We start from the raw sequence: 13606 nt of genomic DNA, 5'->3' as shown, positions 1-13606 counted from the left end.
CGTGTTCCCACTGTAGTCAATAGCAAGCCTCTTAGCAAGTTTAGTGGAACCAGGATTTGGCCTTGTATGGGGAGACTCCATATCTTCTCATTATTGTAACTTGCACACGCAGTACACTGAAACAATGAGTTTCACCATATCTGCACTGAGTGTTAACAAGTTACACAACCCTTGTTCTAATCCACTCTGGTCTGCAGTTTATTTATTTTGTTGTTGCTGATCCAGAGTACCGTTAGGTGTCTCTAACAAAGATGCTACCCTATTTTCATATTCTAGTCTATATTCAGCAGGATGTCCCTGCATAAGTCTACATATTGAACTTTAGTTGGCATGAGAGTCTTGTCCTCATATAAACAAAGTTAACAATTGTGACTGACTGCTTATTTTAAAAATTGGATGGAAGTGTGGTGGACAAAAACAAATAGGGCTTGATTACTTACATCTGTGTAAGTGCATACATGCCTCCACACACAAAAGTGTTTATTCACCCAGGATTGGGACCAAAGGAATTCAGGAGTGTATAAGCAGTTGGGGAATGGAGGGGTTGGGTATCTGATTTCGATCATCATAGCGGTTACCTGTCATCATGTAAATTAAGTGTTGGTGTGGGTATGTAGGCTGTTACTAGTACCAAGTCAGAGCAAAATGTAATTCAGACTAAAATACCAAGGGGCTTTTTTGTTCTGTTTCCTCAAATCTATTCCAGGAGCAGTCCTGGAGTCCTTATGTAACTTGCTGAGCTCCCATGAAAATTCTCATTCACCTTGATCGGTTAAGTCCATAGTATAGAAATAATATATGGAATGTCTGCTTGTTTTAGCCTATGAAGTAACCTTTGTTTGACATTTAATATGAGCAAGTTAAGCTAATCCAGTCTGCGGAAACAATGTAGTGTCCAGAGAACAGCCTAACTTTGAAGATGAGACTTGAGTTCCTTAGCTGCTGGATATTTCATGAAGATGTTCTTCATCAGGGAAATAGCTAAATTAAACTGGAGCTACCACTGAAGTTTTTAAAAACTTTACAAATACGGCAGTTATCTATATTCAAAACAAACAAAAAACACCCAGAACCTCAAACCCAGGAAATTGAGAGGTAAATTAAAACTAGAGATAAGACAAATACTTGAAATTACGAAAAGGCAAAACTAATGCTAATTCAGAGTTTAGGATCATCTAAAATGTTAAAAAATACATTATAGAGACAAAAAATAAAAATAGAGGACCAAAAATACATCAATCAACTAATTCAACATGGCCTGAGCCATCCCGGTGCGCGCTCACTCTTTCTCTCTAATATAAATACACACACGTGGAATAGGGGGTGAACTCTTGAGGTGGCAAAATTTGCAGATGAAACAACTCAAGGTAGTTAAGTTCAAAGATGATTGTGAAGAGTTACAAAGGAGTCTCACAAAATTGGGTGACTGGATGAAAAAAAAAGGCAGATGAAATTCAGTGTTGATAAGGGCAAAGTAATACACATTGGAAAAAATAATCCTAGCTATAATTAGCTGTTACCACTCAAGAAAGATCTGGAGTCATCATGGATAGTTCTCTGAACACATCCACTCAATGTGCAGCAGCAGTCAAAAAAGCTAACAATGTTAGGAACCATTAAGAGATAGAAAATATCACAATGCCACTATATAAATCCATGGGACCTCCCACACCTTGAATACTGAATGCAGTTCTGGTCACTCCATCTCAAAAAATATGTATTAGAATTGGAAAAGGGGCAGAGAAGGGCAACAAAAATTATTAGGGGGATGGAACGGCTTCCATATGAGGAGAGATTAAAAAGACTGGGGCTGTTCATTTTAGAAAAGAGACGACTAAAGGAGGGATACGATAGAGGTCTAAAAATCTATCTAAAAGTGATCTAAAAGTGAATAAGGAAGTGTTATTTATCCATTCACATAACACAAGAACCAGGGGACACCCAATGAAATTAATAGGCATCAGGTTTACATCAAACAACGCACAGTCAACCTGTGGAAGTTATTGCCACACAATGTTGTGAAGGCCAAAAGTATTACTGGGTTAAAAAAAATTAAGACCGTCAGAGATCCAATCCCATGATTTGGGTGTGCTTAAACCTCCAAATGCTAGAAGCATCTGGCACTGGCTGCTGTTGGAAGACATGATACTGGGCTAGATAGACCATTGATGTGACTCAGTATGGTCATTCTTACATGTTTTATATACATACATATACACACACACACACACACGCAGTTAAGGAGGAATGGAAAATATGGAGATTAGTGTATGAGTCTTCTTCCCTTACGCACCTTTTACACTGGTGTAACTCTTCTGCCTTCTGCTAACCATCCTTAATTTACAGTGGTGTATATCAAAGGAAATTGGGTCTAGAACTACCATGAATGTGAAACAGGACTACAAAGTATTTAGTATCATCATACAATACAAATACTCACCTTGTCAAAAGCAGGATACACGGCTCGAATTTCTGTCAACCAGCCGTACGGCATGTGTCCCACAGGGTATGTAGCTGTCAGAATTGCCACAGCCTACAACAGGAGAAAAGAGAACATACTTACACTTCAAATCTTCAGACAGCATAAACAAACTAACTTTTTTATCCATTTTCAGTTACTATTGACCTCAGTGCAACAAGAGAAAGGCAACCAAAGGGCAATCATTACATCAGGAAAACAATCATAGAAACAGTTATTCTATGATGCATTTCAGACTCAGGGAAAATTCAACATGGGTGAAGCTATATGACTTAACTGTGAGGTTTTACCATCACAATTGTACTCTCTGATTATATTTTAGATTTTTAAACTGTTTATTTGCTCGTCAATCAGTTGATTTTTCCCTTTATTCCTTCTACTGTGTTGATTAATTATTTGATCTAGTGAGGCTTAAATACCCTGCACTAGAGTACACTGATTTTTCTATTAATTGTATTCCATGATCTTAACTTTTTCATACAATTTTGTTTTAATAAATTCATAAGTAAAACAGTGGAAACATAAAATTATTTAATTAAAAAGAACTACAGCAATGTAATTTGAAAGCCTGCAGACTGACTCACTTTGGATGCCAGATTGACTGTTTTGGGCTAGAGGGACCCTAGAGACGAAGAAAACTCTGCCTACTTCTGTACTAATCAATTGAGATCAGACAAAAATAATCCTAGATCATTGTTTCAGCTCATTACCTGAAATCTAAGAAAACTAAGTCCTCTAGTACTTTTGCAAGTACCATTTACATAAATGCGATACAAAAAAACCTAACATCTCAACCGATTTTAAGATTGCTTTGTGCTGCTGCTGTTTACGTTTTCTTCTTTCCTGACGAAAAAGTCAAATTATACATCAAGGAAACATTTTCAAACATTGAAACTGCCTTTCCCACCCCCCCATGGAGGCTGGTGAGATTTTCCAAACACTGATGTGGCCACTGCTGGCCTAGATAAGATGGGGCAGTAAACATGTCCATCATTTCAGTCCTACCCTTCTCAACTGATGTATCTTGGTTCACATGGGAAGACAGTTTAGGGAGATTCTCTTTAGGCTCCTTCTAATGCTGACTTGAAACTAGCAAACTGTCCCTGTAACTTTCCTCTTCCACAGAGCCAATATATGTGTCAGTGCTGTGAATCACCTGAGAACTTGATAACTTCACTATTCACACTCCAAGAGTTTGACTGTATGGGGTCTGCAGGATCAGGCCTTTCTTGTCTTGTTATGATTCAACTAAATTTAGACTCCGTTGGGGATGGATCATTAGTGGAAGAGAAATACTTCTTTGGTCTGTACTATTGCTATCTCAGGGTTTGTCTTCACAGCAATTAGACACCCACAGATGGCCTGGGCCAGCTGACTCGGGCTCATGGGGTTCAGGCTGCGAGGCTGTTTCACCGCTGTGTAGACTTCTGGGCTCAGGCTGTAGGACCCTGTGAGGTGGGAGGTTCCCAGAGCTCAGGCTTCAGTCCAAGCTCAGAAGCCTACGCTGCAGTGAAAACAGCCCCGCAGCCCGAGTCCCGCAAGCCTGAGTCAGCTGACATGGGCCAGCTGCAGGTTTTCCTTTGCTGCGTAGACATATCCTCAGTGTTTTGGTCTCCTAAAAGAGGAATCAGAAAAGGCTTATGGGGCTAATCCTGCATGACTTGATTTCATGGAAAACCCACTGGGTGCACAAGGAACATAGAATCTGTTTCTTGTCCTTATTACATCCACCTCCTTGTCCTTATAACATCCACCTCTCCTTCCGATTTTCATCTATAGTAGACCCCTACCATGACATCATCCATGTTTCTTTTCCCCTTTCATCTTCACCCAGAAACTTTCAACTGGTCTTCCTCTCACCTCCTTCTGGATCTCAGAAAACGTATATATATTCTTGATGTATACAGCGATACCTCATTCCTTTCCCTCCCACCCCCCTCCCGTCCTTCCTGAACAAGCTATACCCCTCTATACCAATATTCCAGTCATGGGATTTATCCCACCAATATATATGTCCAACAGGGCCATGTTACTATGTCTGTGAAAACCTTAACATTAGGACTTTCTGTAAATCCTTCACATTTCAGAAAGGTAGGAGTCTGCATTTAGTTTCCTGGGTTTTTTTCCCCCTTATTGAAAAAAAGGAAAGGAAATCACAAAAAACCATAATCCTCCTCCCATTGAAATCAATGGCAAAAATCCCAGTGATTTAAATGGGGGAAGGACCATATAAAGATGCACAGTTTCTGTAAGCACAGGATTTTGTGTTGTAGTTACAAGAAACCAGTGTCTCTGTGGACTGCTTGAATTGCACCTCTGATGAGTATTTCAGAAAGTGAGCACTTAACAGAGACAAAAGGACTGGTACCTTCAAGATGTTAAGCAGGACACATCTTTGGGACAACGGACCCAAGAACTCGCCTTTGGGACCCTACTTCAACCAGTTTAGAAAGTGCCCAAGAGGTAGGCAGGTATGTACGTATGCATATGTGAAACAACCCACGCACTCACATCCCAGCTAGGGGCCTGATTCTTCCATGCCTTATCTCTCATACACTCACTTACAACCTTGCAAAAAAGTTAACAAGTCCTGATGGTAATGCATCACATCGCTTTGCACAGCTGTAAATAAATACGCAAGAGGCAACACAATGGGGAATGAGACCCCAGACAACTATCCTGCATTCACCAGGCTCTGGGGTTTGCATTGCCCATCACTATGCAAATCTTGAAACCCCAGGATACTTGAATGGAATCTGTGGTCCCATGATGCATTTGATAAGACATTGTTTAGAGTGGGATGTAAGTGGGACAAGAGGGCTGACCAAAGGACAAGAGGCTTCATGTTAAGAGGCAGAAATTAGGCCAATGTCTTCTGCTTGCTTTTAGCATCCTGGGAAAAATGAACACTTAGCATTTGAGACCACTTTCCCCTGTTCCTACAGATGAGGGGAAAACACACCAGGAGGTGCTTTATATGGAAGGGAATGAACACCCTGCTTCCTTAGCGAACGTAAGCAAGGAAGACTTCTTTTGTGTGTGGAATGCAGTACAACGATGAAACATTTCAGTACAGAATGGCACCCAGCTTCCCAGGGATTCACATACCTCTGTGGCTGCAGAGCTGCCGCCCAGGTCCCGGGACACAAAAAGGTTGACAATGGGTCTACTGATTCGCTGAGTTGCCAAAATTAATGCCAAAGGCCACCAAAAACTCAGCATCTTCCTAATTGTAGCATCTCCCTGAAGCGTAAGAGAAACAAAGTCCCTTTTGAAACAAATAGGCAGGACAGAACCAAAAGCACAACCAAAGGATTTTTCTCACTTTTCCCACCCATCAGCTGACTCACCAAATTCAAAAGCACGCCAGAGCCTAAGAGAGGAATGCCACATGAAAATGCAATCTCCCACATTAGCAATACAGAATTAAAGGTAGCTGTGCATTCTTAACAGCCCTACTAGATCTGAATAATTGATGTACAAGGTATTTGCATAATTTGTCCTGGCAACCAGTTATAAAGGCATTGATCTGCACTGAGGGATTTGTGAATTACTGCAAGACATTCAAGGGAAAAAAAAAAGAGGTGTTCTGACACATAGCTTCCTCGCACAGGGAGGAATCTCTCAGAATGTCAGTTTCCAATGTCATCCTTGTAGCATTTGCTGTGCTGATGATCCTAAATACTAATATAACATTTGCGGGAATATGCTTAGCACAGCCACAGAGGTACTGACATAAGGATACGCTGTACTGCTCTCACACAGGAGACTGTCGGTTAGCTGCCATGTACATGGTCATTGAATTGGTATGCACAAGGGTACGTTTGAAACTAAGTGTTATGTGCTTTTTTTCCTGAGGGACAGAGAGCTTACAATCCTCATCAATACTAGCTAACCTGATTGCACAGTAAGTCCTACCAGGCATCAAGACATACCCCCATCTCAGGCCCACTGCTGTCAGGAATAATGTCGTGTATATTCCTGTAGTAGCCCAGGCATAAGGTGGTACATCGGACCAGTGCTCCCATGTACAAGGATAAGATTGGGATAAGGAGAGGCTCTTTGCATTCCAAGTGACTGTGAAGCAGAATGGCTACAAAAACAACCTAAAAGAGAAAAGAAGAAAAAAAAAGTAGACAGGTTAGGGGTTTTCCATTTTAAATAAAGGGCCCAGTATTTCCTGTTGTACCCAAGACCAATCGATCTCTGACACTGCCACACTGATGCAGACTACATTGTGGAAGTGCCCAGAGGCCCTAGTCAGGGATTAGCTCCCCACTGCAGGAGGCGCTGTACAAACGAGTAGAACAAAGACAGTCCTTGTCCCAGAGAATTCACATTCAAGATTTGACACCAGGCTATAGGTGAACAAAGTACTGGTAACGGGGTCAGGTGCAGGACAGGCAACCACAAGGATGAGTATGTTTGCATGTATTTACTCTTGGTGTTGGTAGTAAGTTCCAGGGGGCCAGCAGCCTAACCAATTCCACATGGTGTTGACCCTTTTTGATAGTGGGTATGCTTACAATATCAATTTCTAAGTGTCTCTTTTTTGAAAGTCAGATTAAAAAGAACAACACTGACTTTGACTCTTTAAGAAAGTCAAATATGATTTTTCAGTATTTAAAACTCAGTGGTTAGAAGGAAATCCCACTTCAATTCTAACTTTGCACTGGCTTCAAGCAAGATAGCTGGGCTTTCTCTTGGACTACCAGGGCTCAGCCTTGGCATAATTCTAACTGGTAAACTTTAATACTGAATACCAAATCCCAGGAATACAGCCGATTATGGTGAGAATCAACCCCATTACACTTCCTGGATTTTAGCATTTAAGATAACTTTAACTCTTTCACATTTATCACAGAGCCTGAGCATCCCAGTTAAATTCCAGATGTTTCCAATGGGGAAAATTGGGAAGCCTGCTTAACGTGGGGTTCTGTGAATGAAAGAACTGAAAATGACTCTATTGGCAGGGGCTGGGACTACAGTGAGTTCTGAACGAACACATGGTGTTGGGTTTGCTTACTAAATACATAGTTCTGTAGTACTAAATACATCCTTCTCTCATTGGTTTTATATTGTGTGCAGACAGTGATTACACCTAGTGTATGTCTTGCTTTAAAAAGAAATAAATACCTGTATTTACAAGGCTGGTAATGCTGTTTATAGGAGGATTGCAAAACAATTGATTTAGGATGCTACATAGGAAATTTTTTCAATAAAGTTGCTCATCCAGAAAGTGCTCAAGAGAGGAAAGAATTAAACGCTCAGGACCAAAACCATCAATCACATCTTCAGGACTACGGGTAACAAAATTCTTATTAAACAGGTGTTACTACTGCTTATGTTCACTTTGCTAGTGTCAACTGATGCAGGGAAGTCCAGTGGTCAGAGATTTTGCCCTTCTGGAAATGCTCTTGTCCCATACGTATTCTGCTATGGAAAGAGGAGATATTGTGGACTTCATTTTCAATAGCCTTACACCTTGTTTAGTCAACTTGCCCTTGCGCAAAGTGTATGTATCTAAAACACTGCCAGATTAAGATGGTGGTGTTATAATCTCTTTGTTCAGGTCTGAATGACTAGACAAGATGCAAAACCATGGAGAATGAGGCCTAGCAGGCTATATTCTGTTTTCATACCACAATTTTATACCACTGACTTTCAGGGTCACTCTAGAGTGAGATGAGAGTCAGACCCATTAAGTGGATTTCTTTGGTATTAAGTTAGCTTGTTATAATTACTTCTAACTTATATTAATTGCAGAGATTTTGCTCTACGTGGTATACAGTGCAAAAATGAGTATCTATCATAGGGTAACAGACCACAAGGTTTAACCCTTCAACATACAATTGTTTTTACTTAATAGAGGGAAGGTGACCTAGAGAACTGAATGAAGGATTCGGAGCCCAGAGCTCTTGAATTCTGATTCCCTCTGACCTTGCACAAGTCACATGCTCCGTCTCTGCCTTCACCTCCCTCACCACTAAATGAGGATGACAAGGACTGGCCTAGGTACCCGGTGCTGTGAAGCTAAATTTGTGTAAAAGTTTAAGCGCTTTAAAAATGAGAACCGCAATATTGGTACTTGATATCAAATATGAATTTAAATGACTTTCCACAATGGATGTCTAGTAAAGTGCAGAATGAAGGGGACATACGTTTAACACATCACTCAGGTAATGGAAGTTGAAACAATGCAGGACCCTTCCTAATAATGCACTGCAGCACCAAAGTGGTTCAGCTAAGTTCTGACTGCAGTTTTCAACATGAAACATTCAGGGCCTTTAACAAGAATATTGCTTGCTGAGCTGTCCTCACGCTCGGGAGACAGCATATGTTATTGCAGTATGGCTGGAATTTCACCAAGTTAATCAACAAGTGCATAGCTGAGGGATGAAGGGAGAACTGAGGAATCAAATATGTATTTCTATTGTCATATAGTCTCGAGGCCCCACTCAGGATTTCAGCCCTATTATGCTAGGTGCTTTACAAAATATGGTAAAAGACAGTCCCTCCCCCAAAGAGCTTAAAATCTTTACTTACATTTGTCTAAAGGTACTTAATCCTGGAACATGTGGTAGCCATTGTGTTTCACTGAACTCCTGTCCTTTCAGGAAGGGCATAGCTGCAGTGGGACATTGCATTAAACCAAGCTATCCTGGTTCCCCATTCCTGGAGATACCTGACTTGTGTGGAAGCGAAAGCAGCCTCAGCTACAACTGCCACCAAGGGGCCTCTATGCAGTGTGGACTGCCAAAGTACAGCACGCTCCAGGTACAACCCCACCTCCGCCAGCATGCTGGGAGGAAGGTGTAAAGCAGGTTGTAAGCCAGTGAGAAGTTTTGACGTGCCGGGGGAAACCTCAAATGCTTGTTTAGAACAGCTACAGAGCTCCATATCGTGGGCCATGATCTGGCCCATAGTGCAGAAGGCACAACTGTTGTTGAGATGAGTCATTACCTGAGCTATGACATCTGAGATGGAGGCACATCCCACAAGGAAACTGTGTTTGTGTTTCAACAGAATGCCAGCATGGGTCCAAGCCTGTAAAGGACAGAACTTTGTTTAGAAAATGACTAACATGGATCCATCTATTAGGTTCAGGTTTAGACCCTGGCTACTTTCTTACAGCTAAACTTTACACAAACCATTTATGAAACTCTTTCCTACATCTGAGTCAGCCTCCCATGTGAATCTGAACAAATCTAGGCCAATAACCCAGAGAAGAAACTGTAGCTTTTAACTCTTTGCCAGGGCTGAGAGCGAGGATCAGTTTAAATGACTGTACAGTAGCTGCTGAGAAGGGAATACAGTAATGAGAAGCAGTCTTTATTCCTGGTGTAGGGGTGGAGTTAGAGTTCTAACAAATCCAAGTAATAGGTTTTCTTTTTATTCACCAGCTTTCACGGTGTACAAAATGTAGCTCTGATCTCACTGGCCAATGGGTATACTGAATATTGCAACAAAATCCTGCCTTTAAAAAGTAACTCACTGATGCCACTTCTTTTCATACTTAGTTATTTGGAGAAAGTGACTGGGGTGCAGGTATACAACAGTAGCATCATCTGCAAAATCTTTAACAGAGCAGAGGAATTATTTGCGTTGGCAAGCTCTCCTTTAATGCACCTCCAAATACCTGTCAAATAGTTGGGTTTTATAAGCTGGGAACATCAGAGAGAAGTGACAATTAAAATTCAGTTCTGAGCCAGACACTCACCATGGCATCCATAAAAGGGAAGGCAGCAAGATAAAGGAAGGCCCTTCTAGTTTTACTTCCCACTGATTCATCCACATGGTGCAGCTTGTTAATAATATAATACCCCAAATCGCTATATGCTGCAGAAATAAAAGAATAGCAAAAAAATAATTTGGTTAAACTGACAGATTCTGGCTGGGATGTTCAAAAGCACCTGTGTGTGTTAGTCATCTAAGCTCTAGGCACTTCTGAAAATCCCACCTTCTCTTCCTAATCAGGGATTTTTGTAGTGTCTTACGAATACAGCCTTTCAATGTATTTTGCAGGTACATATTAGAGAATAAGCTTATAAGTATTCTTAAAAGTTTATAAAACACATAGTATCATATAACACCGATAATATTACCTGTAAAACATGTACAAAACAGTGAAATCACATGATAACTTATAAAGGCATGCAACAAACTGCATTTATGGCCATGTGATGGCTTCCCGTTTACCTTGTCTGCTAATCATTTCTACCAACACTTGTTTTAACATTGCAAAACCTCTGGGGCAGCCTCAGGTGGCTGCCACTTTCCTTCCATGGTTTAAGGGCTAATATATCACAAGGCTAGAAATGGATTATCTGTGCTACTGGAAACTGTGCAATTCCTGCTTTTCAGTGGGCAATGCACTTGTTTCTAGTCCTGGTTCATCCTTAGGTAAAAGCTGTTTTTAAGAAGTTAGTTAAAGTAGCTTTGAATCTCACAATTTTAGAGGAATGCGACAACTTCCTTTTCATATAAGGCCAATATAGCTGGACCCTCAGTACTAGATCCTGACATTACAGGTTGTGAAAAGAAAAATAAATCCCAATAACTATTAAAAACCACTATAAAGATGTATAACCTTTCATTTTTAAAAAACTGTTAAAAGAACGTTAAAGTTGACAAGTCATGCTATTATTGCAATTTTGTTTGGACACACTTCACTATATTACAAAAGATATACATAGATACTTAGCAGCATGTCACATACTTTATACATTTGCTTATATTATCCGATCCATGTGTGTTAATACTGGTGGTCCCATCCAGCTTTGTTCTAGCCTAAAACCAGCTATCCTAATGGAACTGGCAGGTTACTCAAGAAGGTAGGGAATTTGCTTACACTGCCACAAAACCTCAGTTTTGCTGAAGGGCTTAAGGCACTAGTGTTATATGTAATATAGAACAATGTTTGAGGCCAGTCAGAGGAACTGAGTCCAGCATTGTTTTGCAATTACTGAGTGATAACACAGTCACAAGGTTAGGGGATTCAAAGAAAGGTTTATTACTCATTATAACACTCTTCTAAAACGATGGGCAAGTAATGACAACTAGATCTAATGATAGAAACAGGAATGGGGGGCAACATATTTCTACCAGAAGGCTGGGAAAACACAAAGCAAGATAAACAAATAAAACCTCCATTTTATACTGGTTTTCTAGTCCTTACTAAATTTCTGCTATCTATATTATGGCCAGGCTTGCAGACTGTCAGATCACCCTAGTAATCTCCAAGCTGTACTTAGTGTCACTCCCAAACAATCAGCTTAATTGCCTTTTGAATAGTATCAGGGAACCATCCTGTAAAATAGAACTCAAACCTTACTTCCTGAGTCCTGGCGGTCACCTCAGTTCCTTTTCTTAAAATATTCATTTTGCAATAATTTTCACATATCAACTGATATCAGCTGTGGCTATTTAAAAAAAAAACAAATATCTATGTGACCACTTAACTTTTCACTCAATACTTTGTAAACAGTGTGTGCTACCTACACATTTTTACAATTTCTTTGAACACTGTTGCTTTCATTGCAGAGCAGCACCTCATGTCTGTTCCCTAAAATAAAAACGGACTTGAATGAGCTTGTGCAACTTTGGAAGAGACGTGAAGAACATATTTCATTACGCTCAGATTCTGTGAGGTCTGTGTTAGGTTCCATCCACACCTGTGCCTCAACTCTGTGGACTAAAACCATGTAGTAAGACAGCTAAAACTCTCGCAGGAGCTACAGGGTGTTAAGTTCCTTACAGGGACAAATATCCTCTTGACCCTGTCCCTTCCTGCCCTTTGCACCCTTTGTGTCCTGTGAACCCACTTCTTGTAGAGGGGCTTCCATGAGCAACTGAGAATGGACAGCGCATTCATCAGAGATGCTCTCCGTTTTCTCAGCCCTCTCCCCCCCCCCCCCACCTCCATAAAAGCAGGCAGTAGAGCAACCTTTTTGGCTCTGAAAGATATAGGGATTAAAAAAAAGCACACTGTCACAGAAACCTCGATTAGTGGCCAAGGACTGGATGAGCATGGAGACAGAACCAGCCTGACTCCTGGAAATGTTCCCTCCAACACATGGTTGGAGCACATTGGCAGGGCACTATGGAGAGGCTTGTACAGCTTCTGCCCAAAAAGGACCTATTCCCTGGACACAGCGCTTCACTCTCCAGGGCTCTCAATCTGGCATGTTTTACAAGCACTGAAATCCCTTGACGTTAGACAAAAACCTACTGAATTTTTGACGTTGTTGAAATCATAACAGCTAAGCTTAACATTAGCTTTAAAACAGTTAACCTGATTTCCACATGTAAGTGAAAGGTGACACACACACTTTTGGTGATGTTGCTAAAAAGCGGTTTTCATCCTTAGAGGATAAGCAGGTTGCTCTCGGGTAAGACTTACTCATAAGTATTCAGGCATGTCTCTCTCAAATGTGAATAAAGCAATCTCTGATGAATTAGAATGTAACCTTGGCAAGCCAGCTGTACTTATGAAGAACAATATAAAAATTAATAATACAGCAGCCTGTTTTGTTCTCCTGTGATAACTCATACAATTTCTCAAGATTCACTTTCATATGTTTACAGTTTGGTCTTGCTGCTTGCATTTAAGTAAAAACTCTAGCTTGGCTCTTTCTTATATGAGTCTGTTCAGAGTCATAAGGATAGGCATTTTCCACTATTGGATTTATCTGACTAGTGGAATATCATGCATATAAATGGAACATCTTCCCTATGGTTGCTTCTATAAAACTCCAACCAGTAGCCCACACACTTGACATCCCTGAAACAAATGCACAACTGAATACGCTCTTGGAGCTTGCATAAACTCCATGCATAAACTGTATTAATGACAGCAGAGTCTTAAATAAATGGCACCACTGTTAGTCGTTCTGGGGTCATCCACTATCCTGCATGATGCTCTTGTGTCATGAAGGAAACAAAAAGAACCCTTCCAGGAGGTGCTAGCATTGATGTTCAGACAAAGCCACACACGTAAATATTAGCTCTATTGGAAAAATATCACAGGTGACTTTGGATTAAATGATGAATTCTCTGGATATAGTCCATCTTCCTACTTTGATGTCAATTTTAAAAATAAACTGTTCTTGTAGACTTGTGAAATGA

At 40.6% G+C, this 13606-nt stretch overlaps 1 protein-coding gene across 1 annotated transcript in view; it reads right to left on the bottom strand.

Moving 5' to 3' along the window:
- Positions 1 to 13606, bottom strand: part of ANKH (ANKH inorganic pyrophosphate transport regulator) — a 147503-nt gene that overhangs the window by 49445 nt on the left and 84452 nt on the right. Inside the window, exons 4-8 of the mRNA XM_048839630.2 lie at positions 10200 to 10318; positions 9443 to 9526; positions 6415 to 6585; positions 5588 to 5722; positions 2441 to 2533 (exon numbers count right to left, since the gene is read on the bottom strand). Of these exons, the coding sequence (XP_048695587.1) occupies positions 2441 to 2533; positions 5588 to 5722; positions 6415 to 6585; positions 9443 to 9526; positions 10200 to 10318 (602 nt within the window). The remainder of the gene's footprint in view (positions 1 to 2440; positions 2534 to 5587; positions 5723 to 6414; positions 6586 to 9442; positions 9527 to 10199; positions 10319 to 13606) is intronic.

Source organism: Caretta caretta, chromosome 2 (assembly GCF_965140235.1).
Source record: "Caretta caretta isolate rCarCar2 chromosome 2, rCarCar1.hap1, whole genome shotgun sequence".
In the NCBI taxonomy this organism is placed as follows: Eukaryota; Metazoa; Chordata; order Testudines; family Cheloniidae; genus Caretta; species Caretta caretta.
The sequence above is the reverse complement of the archived record's forward strand: the minus strand, read 5'-3'. Positions and strand labels throughout refer to the sequence as shown.